At 31.1% G+C, this 17,423-nt stretch overlaps 1 protein-coding gene across 1 annotated transcript in view; it reads left to right on the top strand.

Moving 5' to 3' along the window:
• LOC134715049 (nuclear cap-binding protein subunit 1-like) overlaps positions 1 to 14,315 on the top strand; it is a 28,551-nt gene extending 14,236 nt beyond the window's left edge. Inside the window, exons 11-23 of the mRNA XM_063576910.1 lie at positions 681 to 778; positions 1,490 to 1,553; positions 2,245 to 2,355; positions 3,635 to 3,699; positions 4,106 to 4,243; positions 4,798 to 5,024; positions 5,711 to 5,810; positions 7,669 to 7,762; positions 8,451 to 8,554; positions 9,767 to 9,881; positions 10,243 to 10,368; positions 10,769 to 10,882; positions 13,055 to 14,315. Coding sequence (XP_063432980.1) covers positions 681 to 778; positions 1,490 to 1,553; positions 2,245 to 2,355; positions 3,635 to 3,699; positions 4,106 to 4,243; positions 4,798 to 5,024; positions 5,711 to 5,810; positions 7,669 to 7,762; positions 8,451 to 8,554; positions 9,767 to 9,881; positions 10,243 to 10,368; positions 10,769 to 10,882; positions 13,055 to 13,168 — 1,470 coding nt within the window. The 3' untranslated portion in view covers positions 13,169 to 14,315. The remainder of the gene's footprint in view (positions 1 to 680; positions 779 to 1,489; positions 1,554 to 2,244; positions 2,356 to 3,634; positions 3,700 to 4,105; positions 4,244 to 4,797; positions 5,025 to 5,710; positions 5,811 to 7,668; positions 7,763 to 8,450; positions 8,555 to 9,766; positions 9,882 to 10,242; positions 10,369 to 10,768; positions 10,883 to 13,054) is intronic.
• Positions 14,316 to 17,423: the final 3,108 nt, after the last annotated feature.

Raw genomic sequence — 17,423 nt, 5'->3', positions numbered from 1 at the left:
GCTGCCATGGCTAAAAATAGAACATGGGATAAAATGCAGTTTTTGGCTTATAACTCAAAAACAAAAGCATTAAGAGCAAAACTGGCATGGGTTAAATTGTTTATCAGGTCAAGATCTATCTGCCCTGAAAATTTCAGACGAATCGATAGTCAATTTTTAACAATTTTCATAAAATTTGTAAATTTTTACTAACACTTTTTACTGAAACTACTGGGCCAATCATTATAGATGGGGATATATGTTCGCAGCAAGAATGTTCAGTAAAGTTAGATCTACAAACATATCACCATCACCAAAACACAATTTTGTCACGAATCCATCTGTGTCCTTTGTTGAATATTCACATATACAAATGTACCAAGGTGAGCGACACAGGCTCTTTAGAGCCTCTAGTTTAATTCACAATATACCAAGGTGAGCGACACAGGCTCTTTAGAGCCTCTAGTTTTTATTGTTAACAAAAATCACGGATAGATGAATAAAGAGGGATATGCATTTAACATCAATGTGGTAGCAACCAAACATCTTGTAAATAATTAAAACTGAATTGGTATGTCTTACAGAATCTTAATTGACTAGGATTGTCAGTTTTGAGGGAAATTCAGCTTCCCCATTAATAAGAACTGATCGCCATCAAACAATCTAATTTAAGTTGTTATATCAAGATTTACTAATTATAGGGACCAGTTTTACCAGGAAGTCATGCAATTGAACGATACCTTATAGAAGAACAACTGAGAAGAATTATATTCAAACATGCATTTGATCGCAAAGACTGGTATGTAATTTACATAGAAGTTATTGACTGAAATAAGCTTTCAATATTGAAGATAAGATATTCCACTGTTACTGAGTTGCTGTCCCGCTCTTTGACATTCATAGTGTTTTTTTTTTTTAATTTGATATCAGATGTGAACATATTAATAGACTCTGCTTGGTAAAAGACAGACTGAAGGATTTTGAAGTCTTTGGAAATGGATGGACTGATAAACTGTAAACCACAGTTTGGCTTAAAATGAAATATAAAGAAATAGTTTTCTACCTTGAAATGAATTAACACTTCACACACAGTTGAAAAAATACACAACAAATATGACTGCTAGGATCAAAGTTATTCTTTACACAACTTTTGGCTGACCAACAACTGTGACATGACCTTTATCCTGAAAGTCAGTCAAAGACCTATAAAGTACTGGAGGTTATTATCTGTACTCAAATTATAAGCACAATAACACTGTGCCACAAAATTGTTTGAATGCACATTTGTTCTGTTGTCCTCATTGTTATGCAATGTTATAAAATACTAATTTTGATTTGTAGAATTACCAGTAGCGAAAGCATTGTTTTTATGTTTTCGTTCTGTGTATTTTAATCAAGAATATTTTCAATTATTCAATTATAATCATTGTCCCAAAGAACATGTCATTAATATAATGAAGGTAATATTCCTGAATGCAGTATATTAACATTTTTGATGTTTTTATTACAGTGCCGCTTCATTACTGAGTTATCCAATGAAGAACAAAGTGCCACTCAATTATATGATTGTAGAGGTTAGTGTTTTACTATGTTATTGTGTTTTTACTTATTACTATGTTCTTGTGTTTTAACTTATTACTATGTTCTTGTGTTCTAACTTATTACTATGTTATTGTGTTTTAACTTATTACTATGTTCTTGTGTTTTAACTTATTACTATGTTATTGTGTTTTAACTTATTACTATGTTATTGTGTTTTAACTTATTACTTTGTTTTTGTGTTTTAACTTATAACTATGTTCTTGTGTTTAAACTTATTACTATGTTCTTGTGTTTTAACTTATTACTATGTTCTTGTGTTTTAACTTATTACTATGTTTTGGTGTTTTAACTTATAACTATGTTCTTGTGTTTAAACTTATTACTATGTTCTTGTGTTTTAACTTATTACTATGTTCTTGTGTTTTAACTTATTACTATGTTCTTGTGCTTATTACACTGTCTTTGATTATAAAAGTAAGGACATGTGTTTTAGAATGGAGACAAAAGAAGTCAATAAGGACATGACATTTTGGTGTAGACTATGTTGACATATATTTGTTTGTGTTGTTGGAATACTGTCTCATTGATTTATACATTTCATCTCCTTATATATTCTGAAGTGAAGGATAGTTTATAAATTTTAATTTATATTCTATCCTTACTACTTTAAATGATGTTTATTTTCATTATTTCATTACTTTAATACATTGTTGTACATTTTAGGTGATGTTTGGAGAGTTGTTTTTGTTACCCCGGTGTCCTAGACTAGAGATATATTATGGTTCTACATTTATAGAGTTATGTAAACTACAGCCTGGATCTATGCCCCAAGTTGTATCCTTACTTTCTGGATGATGATCATCATCACATTTTTAAGCCTGATAATGTATGCTAGTCCTTTTTGTCTGACACTATAATATGAGGATAAAAGGCTTTTCAGAAAAGGAAAAATATTAGATTTATAGCTACTTGTAGTTGTAAATTCTACATCGTTTTGTTTTTGGTAGAGAGTTGTCTAGTTGTCAATCATAACACTTCCTCTTTATTTTTATATAAAGAAAACTCACTATAGTTGAGTAATTACAGGGGAAGTCAAGCAGTAAATAAAGCTAATTTAGTAAATAAAATCATCACAGAAACCAAGATCTCAAGAAATTAGGTAAAAAGTCATAATTTCTATGAGTTAAAATAAAAACAATATTTCTTCAAAATGGGGTATACTGTTTTACCTCTGTCTGTCCGTCAGTCCGTCCGTCAGTCCGTCCTTCAGTCAGTCAGTCCCATGAAACTTTCGTCACATTTTTCTCAGGAACTACAATACAAGGATTTCTGAAATTTGGTTTCAGGGTTTATCTCAGTCAGCTATACCGTGTGATGCGTTTTCAGATTGATCACTTGACAACTTCCTGTTTACCGAACACTTGCATGATTTTACACATGATAGCCAAGTTGAAAATTTTCGTCACATTTTTTTCACGAACTACAATACAAGGATTTCTGAAATTTGGTTTCAGGGTTTATCTAAGTCAGCTATACCGTGTGATGCGTTTTCAGATTGATCACTTGACAACTTCCTGTTTACCGAACACTTGAATGATTTTACACATGATAGCCAAGTTGAAAATTTTTTGTCACATTTTTCTCAGGAACTACAATACAAGGATTTCTGAAATTTGGTTTCAGGGTTTATCTAATTCAGCTATACCCTGTGATGCGTTTTCAGATTGATCACTTGTCGACTTCCTGTTTACCGAACACTTGTATGATTTTACACATGATAGCCAAGTTGAAAATTTTCGTCACATTTTTCTCAGGAACTACAATACAAGGATTTCTGAAATTTGGTTTCAGGATTTATATAAGTCAGCTATACCGTGTGATGAGTTTTCAGATTGATCACTTGACAACTTCCTGTTTACCAAACACTTGCATATTTTTACACTATTAATATTATCCACTTGCGGCGGGGGTATCATCAGTGAGCAGTAGCTCGCAGTTTCACTTGTTATTTATGCATCAAATAACCATAGCTTCTTTATTAAATTCAAAAGTTATTTACTGTATTGAATAGTAGCTGTATTTGTACTTTTTATTGAACCTTAACATCGATCAGTTAGCTCAAGCCACAGAACTTTTATTTGAAAGACTTGATTCAATGAATCTTTCCTGTATTGAAAGGTAAGTAAAATACAGTATTTAAAAATAGCTCAAGTTATAAAATTACAATTCGTTTTTTTTGTAATAGTATGGGAAAGAAGAAAAAGTTTCAACACAGATTATGATTTTAAGATTGTAAAACTGATGTGTCTTGTTAGACAACAGCATTTAATCAAACCTTCAGTGAGTATGTAGATATATAATATAAAATATTAGGTTAATGTTATAAAAATATAAACTGTTTTGTATGAGACTGAGAAACTGGGGAAGGGCACAGATTTACCATAGTATTGTAGTGTTTTCTTTGTAACACAGATTTACAATGGTATTGCCTTTTTTCTTTGGAACACAGATGTACGATTGTAGTGTATTGTTTTTTTTTGTAACAGATTTAAAATGGTATTGCATTTCTTTCTTTGTAACACAGATTAACCAACTGGTTTGCCTATCACTTAAGTAATTTCCAGTTTCGATGGAGTTGGGATGATTGGAGTTCATGTTTACAAATGGATCCAGAACTACCCAAACCAAAGTTTATCAAAGAAGTGCTCATCAAATGTATGAGGTGATTATGCAAATTAATTTATTTAACTCCATGATGTGAACCAACGCCTGTGTGAATCATTTTGATAGAGTCCCTGAAGTGGATACCTTGGTATGCCGGGTTGTCAAATTATGCAAATGAATGCAACATTAAAATAATACTCCAAAATGTTGTCAATTTGGAGTATTAAATTAATTTATTGATATTAACTTCTTTCCAGGAAAATAGTGTAAATGACCAACCCTAAATTATGTATAAAATGGTAATGTCATAACAGGATTTTTAGAAGGTAATTTTAAGTATATACATACTGAAGGAACAGGAAAAGTACAACTCACGTGTGAGCATATTTGAAAACAAATGTTCCTGAATTTCAGGGATATTCAAATTCATTCATAAGTGGAAAACAAACTGACAATGCCATATTAATATACGGAAAATTATGACAAGACAAACAGCAGTACTCAAACACACAAAACACAACATAAAAAACTAAAGACTGAGCAACATGAACCCCACCCCATTGTATCATGTTATAATAGAATACAAGTTGTTATTATACTGTACAAATTCAGGTTATCCTACCATCAAAGAATTGTGGAGACTTGTACTGAAGATTTTGCACCATTGATACCAGAGAAACCACAGTCTCATTTTAAATATGAGAAGGAAGGGTCAGGGTCATTACCAGGGACTATGACAGCTCATCAGCTGATCCAAGCCATCAAATCAAAATGTACTCCAGAGGAAACCATGGGGATATTGAAAGATTTACCCAACCCCTTGAAAGAAGATGATGAAAGTAAGTCTTATAACAAAATCCTAGATGGTGTTAATTTGACTTTAAGGATATTGTTCTGTATAGATGTAAAACTGACAATCATTTGTTAATGATAAATTGATATTTATTACCTATCAGTTTTATTTCATCAAGACCAATAGTATTTTTATACACTCATTTACAGGACCTATTTTTGAATGCCGGTGTCCATCTGTGCTTTGTCAACATGCCTGACAATAACTCAAAAACATTTGAAACAATTTGCATGAAACTTTAGTGAATTGATTTTCCAGTTTTTAGACAATAACTCAAAATGCTTTTAGCAGTTTTCATGAAACTTTGGTGAATTGTTTATATCTATTGATGTAAGCTCCCTTTCGAGTTTTGATTTTTATAAATTTTAGATTATACGATTTGGGATTGAGTGATTTTATTCATACAAAAGGGTGGATTGTCTAGTTTTTGGATAATGCTTTAAGCAGTTGTCATAAAACTTTGGTGACTGGTTTATATCTGTAAAGAAAACATTTTGTTTTGCATGAATTTCTGATATGACATTGTAAAGTAAATGAACTGTATTCTTTGTAAAGCAACAAGCATATATGGGCCCATGGCACAGCTGTGTATTAACCCATCCAAAGAGGAAGAAAGATTTAAAAACAATAAGGAGATGTTTAATTTGAAATCTATTCAACTTTTTTTTTCAGCTGATCCAACGTACCATCCACTAAGAATTGATGTATTTGTGTCAACATTGCTACATTTAGGAAACAAATCATTTAGTCACTCTTTTGCAGCTATTGCCAAGTATGTATTACTCTGTTTAGATCTGTGGATCATTACCATTTAAAGTGTTTCAATTCCTCTGTTTAGATCTGTGGATCATTACCATTTAAAGTGTATCAATTACACTGTTTAGATCTGTGGATCATTACCATTTAAAGTGTATCAATTACTCTGTTTAGATCTGTGGATCATTACCATTTAAAGTGTATCAATTACTCTGTTTAGATCTGTGGATCATTACCATTTAAAGTGTATCAATTACTCTGTTTAGATCTGTGGATCATTACCATTTAAAGTGTATCAATTACTCTGTTTAGATCTGTGGATCATTACCATTTAAAGTGTATCAATTACTCTGTTTAGATCTGTGGATCATTACCATTTAAAGTGTTTCAATTACACTGTTTAGATCTGTGAAACATGACCATTTAAAGTGTATCAATTACTCTGTTTAGATCTGTGGATCATTACCATATAAAGTGTATCAATTACTCTGTTTAGATCTGTGGATCATTACCATTTAAAGTGTATCAATTACTCTGTTTAGATCTGTGGATCATTACCATTTAAAGTGTATCAATTACTCTGTTTAGATCTGTGGATCATTACCATATAAAGTGTATCAATTACTCTGTTTAGATCTGTGGATCATTACCATTTAAAGTGTATCAATTACTCTGTTTAGATCTGTGGATCATTACCATTTAAAGTGTATCAATTACTCTGTTTAGATCTGTGGATCATTACCATTTAAAGTGTATCAATTACTCTGTTTAGATCTGTGGATCATTACCATTTAAAGTGTATCAATTACTCTGTTTAGATCTGTGGATCATTACCATTTAAAGTGTATCAATTACTCTGTTTAGATCTGTGGATCATTACCATTTAAAGTGTATCAATTACTCTGTTTAGATCTGTGGATCATAACCATTTAAAGTGTATCAATTACTCTGTTTAGATCTGTGGATCATAACCATTTAAAGTGTATCAATTACTCTGTTTAGATCTGTGGATCATAACCATTTAAAGTGTATGAATTACTCTGTTTAGATCTGTGGATCATTACCATTTAAAGTGTATCAATTACTCTGTTTAGATCTGTGGATCATTACCATTGAAAGTGTTTCAATTACTCTGTTTAGATCTGTGGATCATTACCATTGAAAGTGTATCAATTACTCTGTTTAGATCTGTGGATCATTACCATTGAAAGTGTATCAATTACTCTGTTTAGATCTGTGGATCATTACCATTTAAAGTGTTTAAATTACTCTGTTTAGATCTGTGGATCATTACCATATAAAGTGTTTCAATTACTCTGTTTAGATCTGTGGATCATTGCCATTTAAAGTGTATCAATTACTCTGTTTAGATCTGTGGATCATTGCCATTTAAAGTGTTTCAATTACTCTGTTTAGATCTGTGGATCATTACCATTTAAAGTGTATCAATCTCAAATGATTAAAATAAATCTTAATGTAAGTTTTGTTATTATTTCATTTAGTCATTTTAGCTAATATCTTTTATGAGACAATACTCTTCTGTAACTTTTACTAATTTGTAGAAATCAGTAGATATATTCAGATAGATGTTCTCTTCAGCATATGAAATCCTAGTGTCTTTGATTGCTATTTATATGGATTTTAAATTTACAAACCATATTTATTTCAAGCCAGGTATATTAATTTTCACAATGAAACACTTTCTATAAAAAATACCCTCAAGGAACAAAAACAAATGAGGTCAGTTTGCTGAACAATAAGTTGTGTAGATAATGTTGACCAGTAACCATCAAAATGTTTTTCACAATTAATATTTCCTCTATTTTGTTGATGTAATGGTCAAAGTAACTCAAATTAATCAATTTTGTTTATAGATTCCACCACATTTTAAAGTTACTAGCAGACACAGAAGAAGGACAGATTTGGGTGTTACGGACAATGTTTGAAGTTTGGAGATCACATCAACAAGTAAGTTACTACTAGTTAAACTTGATGCATAATCTTCTATAGGATGATTTAGAATTATGCATATGAAGATTTAATGTAAATTTCATGTTAAAAAAATCTATCCTATGTCCCTTTTTAAACAAAAAAAATTGTTTTATGTCAAAAGTATTTTTCTTTTTCTTCAAGGTCTTCAAATTTTTTACTCCCGCTTTAGCTTTACAAAAGAGGGGGTTTACTGTTTTACCTCTGTCTGTCCATCCTTCCGTCAGTCAGTACGTCCCATGAATATTTTCGTCTCATTTTTCTCACAAACTACTTGACAAGGGTTTCTGAAATTTGGTATCAAGGTTTATATAACTAAGTTATACTGTGTGATGCGTTTTCATATTCATCACCAAAAACCTTCCTGTGTTCTGAACACTTGTATTATTATACACATGATAGCCTAGTTGAAAATTTTCGTTGCATTTTTCTCAGGAACTACAATACAAGGATTTCTGAAATTTGGTTTCAGGGTTTATATAGTCAGATGTACCTTGTGATGGGTTTTCAGATTCATCACTTAACTTCCTGTTTACCGAAATATTTCAGCGGGGTATCACATCAGTGGGCAATAGCTCACAGTTTTACTTGTTAACAAAGGGAAAAAAGTGAATTATTTGAAACATATTTTGTGTGTTTGAATCACATGCAGCTTTATTTATTTCAGATGATGGTAGTTTTAGTGGACAAATTATTGAAGACACAAATCATAGAACCATCAGCTGTGGCTAACTGGTTGTTCTCTAGTGAAATGCAACCAGAATTTACAAAGTAAGTACTAAAGAAATAACCTAGTGTCAGAGCATTTGTATGTGGCATTTTGATGTTTTGTTGTAAGGGGTATGTGTCCATCTAACTTCACTAGGTAGGGGGAAATCAGTCAAGTTTAAGACTACTATTTACTGGCTTATGTTTATTTTAAGTTTAAACATATTTATTTATAGTGGATTGGGAATAAAGTTTTGCAACTTATATTAATCCCTTTCCACTTTGCGGGTGTGAGTGCTGCCTTGTAGCGGCATTAGCCTTCTTTTTTCGAAATCGACAAGGGTGTCTTTAACGTGCAAGAGATATGGCTCTTTCTTAACACGGGTCAGCCATTTATCATCTCCTTCCAACAGAGTATCATCGTTTTATCAAGACCATACTCGTCAAGGGAGAGCCGAAAATTGAGTTCATGAATTTTCATCCCAAACGAGAATCGAACCAGGAACCTTTGTGTTAGTAGTCCGATGCACTAACCACTACACCACAGCTCTCTATGTGTGTGTGAGGTTATTAAAAGTGTATGCTTGCGATATTTACATAAATTTCATTAAACTAAACTGTAACATATATTTGTTATGTCCCACCTACAAAGTAGTGGTGCATTATGTTTTCTGGTCAGTGCGTCTGTCTTTCGTTCGTTTGTCCGTCTGTCCTGCTTCAGGTTAAAGTTTTTGGTCAAGGTATATTTTGATGAAGTTGAAGTCCAATCAACTTGAAACTTAGAATACATGTTCCCTATGATATACATCTTTCAAATTTAAATGCCAAATTGGAGTTTTTACCCCAATTTCACAGTCACTAAAATATAGAAATGATAGTACGAGTGGGGCATCCATGTAATATGGACACTTTCTTGTTGATCATGTTTTCAACTGGCTTTTAGCAAGTGTGTCTTGTGATGGTATGGCAATTTCATGATGTATTATTTTATTAAACATTTGAAGTCTCCATTCCTTTTAAAGATGTCCCATTGCCCAAGTTATTGAGCATATACGATACACTGCAGGTATTGAATAATATGGTTATTACAGCTCTTTTAACATATTCTGATCTGTTTATAACTTATAATTTATATTGATCTTTAACTGTGACAGTCTAAGATCAACCTATGCAGTTTTGGTTTCAAGATCTGCTATTTCATGAAAGTATAAATAGAAATGACTACTAATTGAAGACAATTGTCAGTTGTAAATTTAATAAACAATTTGTTTACAGATTTTATGTCTGGGAGATAATGCACAGTACAATAACAAAGATGAGTAAACATGTTGATAAACTACAGAAAGAAGTAGATGACGCTAAAGACAAACTGGATGCTTACAAAAGAAGGGTAGGTGGTTTTAAGGCATATATTAATATTTTTTCTTCTGTTAAGACTACAAATGGGGTACTTTAGCCTGTAAATATTGAATTGTCAATATGTCTGTTGTTGCTAAATAGTATGTGACTAGGATTTTTTAGAGGGGGAAATTATGATTTTTGCAAGAATAAAACACATATTTTATATTTCTATTTTATGCAGTATTTCCTGAAATTTTATAAGTTGATCTCACTTTTGTCCATTGATAATCAATAATTAATGCACACAGAAATTGCTGAAGTATATGAATGTTGGTGGTTAAAAGTATTACAACAGTAAACTGAATGACTATACCTCCCCCTGTTAATTGGTATGTAACTTGTATTTGTAGATAAATGATGGTTTAGAAGATGATGATGATGACGAAGTACCCACAGAATCTCTGATAGAGAGAATGGAGGAAAGATTAGATCTGGCACAAAATCAACAAAAGAGACTTTTTCTTATCATATTTCAGGTAATGTCTATGAAGGTGTGTCCTTCCAAATCCAGTTAAAATTTGTGTAGCAATATTATGTGAACACCATTGGTGTAATTGTAAGGATGTATTGTTTGTGCATATAACAATATAAGAATAAACTGAACCCAAATACTCTTCATAAGTTTAAATGTTGTTTGGGTGTAAAATTCATTCATTTTACCTAAATTTTGTAGTTTTGCAAGATTATGTATTTGGTTCTCAGATAAGTTGAATTTTATAAGAGGTGTAGTAGGCAGTTGATTTTGAAATATATTTGTGAATTGAGGTTTAAGATTTTTGTCGAAACATTTGAACAACTATAATTTTTATAACATCTAGTTATCCATTATGTATATATATGATAACATTACCAACTATGACGTTTTTATGTTTTTAGAGATTTATTATGGTTTTATCTGACCATCTTGCCAACTGTGAGTCGAATGGCATTGATTACAGCACACCATGGTATAAATGGTGTATAGAAAGATTACAGCAAATATTCCTTTTAGTAAGTCATTAAAAATCAATGATCATGAGACTTGTACTGCTAGAGATAATTTCTAATGCTTGTAGAGTAAAATTATGGTTGGCTTGCTTGCTTTGTTAGTATAAATGTTTACTCAAGCTTTGTAATTAAGATTGACATCTTCAAATAATATACAGTGTTCCAGCTAGGCCGTTTTCAGAGGGCGCAGCACCCGCCCTTTCCCGAGTGGCGCCCTGTGCCCTTTTTAATGTTTCCAGGGCGCCCTGCCTTTTATGAAGATTGATTGCATATTATTTTGTTCTTATTGATATGATACGCTTATTACTAAATTTTACCTGGGGAAAAGTTTACGACTGTTTACGACCCCAAGCTAATCAATGGTTACAACAAGTGTCATAATCTGTTGTTATAGGTAATCCGTTTATCGGATGGGCCATTAATGATCATCAACATTAATTAATTCAAATAGAATTGGTCAGTCGGCAATTATCTTTGAAAAAATGTGCATACAACAACTTGGGCACAATTTGCGATGTTTACCGTAGTTTCATGGAGGAAACGTATTGACAGAAAGTTGAATACCATAATAAACTCGTTGAAGACATTGTTTTACTTGTTTTCCGTGAAATAAACAGAAAATTCAGACGTATTTGTCATTGACTGCCTTCATTTTTGATACGAAAATAACAAAATCGGCCACCATATTGTGATCATATTTACATCATATTTACGTACTGTTTATAATCCTCCAAAGAAGGAGCACACCCAAATAAAGAAAGATAACTCAATCTGATTTTTCCCTAGCATTGAGTAACCCATTTACATATTCTAAAATATGTCTACATACTTCTTGCTTAAGAATATATATGTTTAGGTATTTATTTTGAGTTATGGGAAAAGTTAAAGAGGGTCTTAGTAGCAGTGTTGGTAGGGTGTCTTGGTCATCTTTTTCTGTATTCTTTATTTTTGATACAAGTTTTTACTGTTGCTATATATATCCTAAAATTGTGCATGTACTGAGCACAGCTGTTTTGTGCTGTATTGCCAAAGCACAGCAGGGGTAGAAAGGTGAAACTGGTAAAATGTGGCAGACCATAGAAACAGTATGAAACAGGTCACCTTTCAAAACATACTGCATATAAAGTTCAACTGTGCCAAGCAATGATGAAAAAACTTGTGTAACAAGCTGCTTGACCAGTTTTTCAGCCTTAAAAGTAGAAAGATAGAGTTCTATATGGGCTAATGATGTTGTTATTGTATAACCTGTGATTCAACGAATAAACACAATGTTTGATTAACATCTTTTGTTAAAATATGCCCTTTTCATATTATCATATCGCGCGTTAAATGCCCTTTTTCAGGATTGGCACCCTTCCCTTTTGAAATCCTAGCTGGAACACTGATATATATAGTCATAGTTAAACCTGTATATATTATATTTAAATTTGATTGCACATTATCTCAATTACAATAGTAAAATATACAAAAAAAGCAAGCAAGTTAACCAAAGTTTTGCTCTGCATGCATTAGGAAATTATCTCTTAGGTCATATATAGTTTCTTTCAAGGTCATGCCATATATATGTGCCAGATAGGTTACCTTGTAATAACCGGAAAAGATATGCCAATTGTAAATAAAACCATACTAATCTATTACTATTTACCTGTAGAAAATCATATTTTTATGCTGCAGCTGCCACAGCTGAAGGGGAATTCAGATTTACCATTGTTTTCTTGACAGTCATGCTATATCTTAGTATTGTGAAAAAGATGAGAAGAAAATATGTGAAACAAACCATACACATTGTTGTTTCCTTGACCAAAAAAATATTAACTGTCAAAATTTCCAATGAAAACTAGCAATTTAACAAAACAAACTCCACTTAAACTGAGGGTTAATTTTTGTGAAGCGTAAACAAGTTCTGTTTCTACAGTGACACCCATAATGTGGCTAATGGTATATATATATTAAACTTTTATTTGTTTATACAGGTTATTGTGGCTTAAGAAATGTTTATCGATTTTTAAAATTCAAAGATTTTTTAATTTTAATCCACAAAATGGAATTAATTCACTGTTTCAAGAAAGTAAATGTTTATTTTTTATATGTAGATATATCATTGGTTAGTTTATACTAGAATTTATGCAACCTATTGTTTCTGTCTATAATTAGCATTATTTTGTTCTATTTCAGCACCATGAATTGGTATACAGATACATCAGTACATTAGAGACATTGTTATTCACAAGTGACATTGATTTCCATATCTTGGAAATATTCCAACAGTTCTGTGCATTACGATCCTGAAATTTATGTTCTCATTATCATCATTGTTATAGACAAGTCATTGAGTCATAGGATTTTTTTCTGTCATCATTAATTTTGTTTAAACTTGAGGTAATGTGTTGTTGTAATACATGATAAAATAAATGTATGACCATGGTATTTATGAGAACAAATGAAATAGTATGAAGACTGTACATATTTCATTTAGAAAAAAATCTCTTTTTTTTTTCAATAGGGAATGCAAAGATACAGTTACTGTAAAACAACTTATTTTCGCAAACAATTTATTTACACGAATTTCACGATCAGAAAAAATAGCGCAAATATAAACCAACACTTATATGTAAAACTTGGATTTTTCCCTTTATATCTCCATCATGTTAGTTTTAGAGGTGCAAAATTAAATCGCCACGAATTGGGCTAGATAGGGCTAAATGTGAGATAAAGTACCCGTGACAGTAAGTTGGTTTACAGTATGAATGTATGTAGTCAGTTTCCACATTGATGTTACCTTGTTAATGGTTATAGTCACAGATATAGAAGATAGACAAAACATAAGGAAAATTAAAACTAGATACATATGGCTTCAACATTTTACTGATATTCTTGCAATTACCAATTGTAAAATTTATTTTCATTTTACTGAGAGCTTTTTATACGACTGCAAAATTAAAAAAGAATCTTGTTGTAAATTGATATCACGTCCTCGTCATTGTCAGTGTTGTCCAAAGACAGATGATTTCTGGATAATAACTTTAGTATAAGTAGAAATCAACATTCATTCTGTGTCAGAAACCTATTCTGTGTCAAATATTTAATCACAATCCAAATTCAGAGCTGTATCAAGCTTGAATGTTGTGTCCATACTTGCCCCAACTGTTCAGGGTTTGACTTCTGTGGTGTATCAAGCTGCGCCCTGGGGAGCATCTGGTTTAGTATTAAAACATTCTTAATGAAAAGTAAGTAAAACATTTCTGAAGCATAATATATCAAAGATATTAAAAGTGATTCAGAAAGTTGCAGTGCTCTTTCATTGAATCCATGCACCTTCAAGTTATGTATACTTTCAAGAAACTATTTTTTATGAAGAATTTCAAATATTCAGTTTGTACACCATGTCATTGTTACTGAATTTGATAAAATTGTAAATTAAAATATCAAATGTGAATTTTTGTGTTTATTTTTCAACATTGTGAGGACATTGTTTTAGATAGGTGATATGAAATGTTCTATTACTCCTAAGGAATATCCTCCTTATTGAAATGTGTGTATAGTGTCTTCTTTAGAGTAGAAGAAATCGGGATATACCATAGCTATGAACTAGGTGACATGAGATAATCTTTTATTCTTGGTTTTAGCAATTATAGAAATATGAGTCCTCCTTTCTATTTGTTTGTCTTCTCATGGCAATCAGAGATAGAGATATATAATAATCTAGGCACAATCCTCATGTGAATAAATAGAATTTTATAGATCTAATGGAACAGAAGTCAAAGTCACCTAGCACTTCAGCCATTAAAGGATTTTTCTTATAAACTCTGAATGCTAAGTTTAAAAAAAGGGAAAAACTACAGATGATCTTTGTTTAGCCCCTTACCAAATTGTAAAATAGAACAAGAATATGTCTTGATCAAGTATCAATAAATTGCCTAAGCCAGTTTGCTTAGCATGAAATCTAGAATAGTTTTTTTTCATGCATAGACATCAGATGGGTTTTTCAAATTCTTAAATGCTTACCAATAGTTTATTCACTCAAATTTTGTTTTACAGATTTGTCATTTAACAAACAAATTCCTTTCATTTGTTGGAGTTCAGGTGACTGATTAGTCTAGGTCAATGTCTATCCTACATATTATGTATAACAGTTTTTCACAAGAACTGAAAATGAAAATAACTTGGCAGAGTTGTTCTTTTCTGAGTACACTTATTTGCCAATATTTTATGGATGCATCAAAGTTAATAACAATATCTCTGGTAAGAACCACTGCCTCTTTACAGTACAAGTGTCCAACTAACAGGTGTAAATTGACATTGACCTTCTTTTCATGGTTCATTGGACAATGTTTTGTTTTTATACAACCACAAATATGAAACAAAAATTGGTCGTATATTGGTACATTGTATCTCGTCGTTGCCAAAAGAGAGATGGTTTCCAGATAATAAAGTAAATAGAAATCAATTAAATTTTTACACAAGGTTTATAACCACTGAAGGAAGGTTGGGATTGATTTTAGGGGTTATGGTCCTAACAGATTAGGAATTGTTGGCCAAAAGGGCATTTTTCTAGTTTCCAAACAATAACTTGTCTTTCAGTGTATGGATCTCTGAAATTATACCACAAAGGGATGGTTATGAATGACAATTTTAAAGACCATGTAAGGCCTTACTTTAACCTATAATGGTTTACTTTTTAAAGTGTTACTTGGATGGAGAGTTGTCTCATTGGCACTCACACCACATCTTCCTATATAATTATCCAAATTTAATCCAAATACATTGGATTATCTCCCTTATACATTACTATAAAATTATGTATAAAGAAATTTTGTATTTTCTTGGGGTGATTAGCTGTCAATTAACTTTGAGAATTTCCTGTAAATTTTATGCTGATTAAAGTCATATGAAACAAGTGAGTGGTGAAAAATAATATTTGTCCAATTCTTGAACCAATGCATGTATACATCATAAACTCCTCTGTTCATGATTTAATCATTATTTTCGCAAATATATGATATAATCGTCAATTTTTTTTCTCTCTGTTTGTTATGATTTAACAAATATTGCTGCTCATTAAATGCCGTGTTTTGAAGCCAGGTTTTACAGTTTGTCACCTTATAGTAAACAAATCACAAAAAGCATGGGTATTGAGCACGTGTTTAACATGTTTAATCAGATATTTGTTTATTTCAATGACAGATAAAAAAAAAAAAAAATAGAAGGGGTCCTCATTTCAGATTATAGAAATTAAAAAGAAAAAAACAGCAAGCCATAAAAGAAATTCGAATAGAGCCATTGTAATACATATATGCATGTCTTTTATCTAAATCCCATTTTTAGGGTTCATTGCTCACGTGGATGTACGGAGCCGAGGACTAACGGACGGACATGTACGGTGATGTACCCTATCATCATACCATGTTATAATTTAAATGCAGAATTTCTTATGTGAATAAATTGCTCTCAAATTTCCCAGCGTATAAGCACATGGAAATATTTTGTTCATAGCAAATCGAAAAGCCTGCCGACACTGATTAAATACCGCTATTATGTTATAACAAAACTTCTAAGTAAAAAATAAATCGTTTAAATGCGACCAGTTACCGTCATTTCCATTATTTAAGCGAAACGTCGTGGTCATTTCGATGACGTCATCGTGTTTTTCTAACGGACAAGCATCAAAAAGTTGTTGACAAAATTTAGTTCAGTAAGTATCAATGTTGGGTAATTAATTTGTTAAAAAACACCTTTTTTATAACCCCCCTCATCTCATGTCCAGACGGGGGAATCCTTTGCAGCAAAAATAAACAGAAACTGACTTAAAAATATGGCAAGCCGTTTTGCTATTTCTTCTTACTTCAAGATATCTCATAAACTTTATAAGATATCTTATATAGTTTATAAGATATCTTATATAGTTTATAAGATATCTTATATAGTTAATAAAATAGCTTATATAGTTTATAAGATATCTCATATAGTTTATAAGATATATTATCTAGTTCATAAGATAAACTATATAAGATATATTATAAACTATATGAGATATCTTATAAACTATATAAGATATATTATTAACTATATAAGATATCTTATAAAATATATAATACATTTTATAAATTATAGAAGATATCTTATATAAAAGTTGTTTATAAGATATCTCATATACTTTATAAGATATCTTATAAACTTTAGAAGATATCTTATAAACTTTAGAAGATATCTTATAAAGTATATAAGATATCTCATAAAGTATATAAGATATCTTATAAAGTATATAAGATATCATATAAACGTTATGAGATATCTTATATAACATTAAAGATATCTTATATAAAATCAAAAAGATATCTCATATAACATTATAGAAAAGGAAATTATATAAGATATCTTGTAGATTATAGGAGATATCTTGAAATTCGAATAAATAGAAAAACGGCTTGCCATATAAAAGGTTGATTTACATATTTTCGAGACCCCTGTTCGTCATTTGGAAATCATTTTAGCCATTCATTTCACGATTTTGAATACTTATATATTTTATACAAATTGTTGTCAT

This window comes from Mytilus trossulus, chromosome 4 (genome assembly GCF_036588685.1).
Source record: "Mytilus trossulus isolate FHL-02 chromosome 4, PNRI_Mtr1.1.1.hap1, whole genome shotgun sequence".
NCBI classification, from domain to species: Eukaryota; Metazoa; Mollusca; class Bivalvia; order Mytilida; family Mytilidae; genus Mytilus; species Mytilus trossulus.
This window is presented reverse-complemented; position numbering and strand designations above follow the sequence as displayed.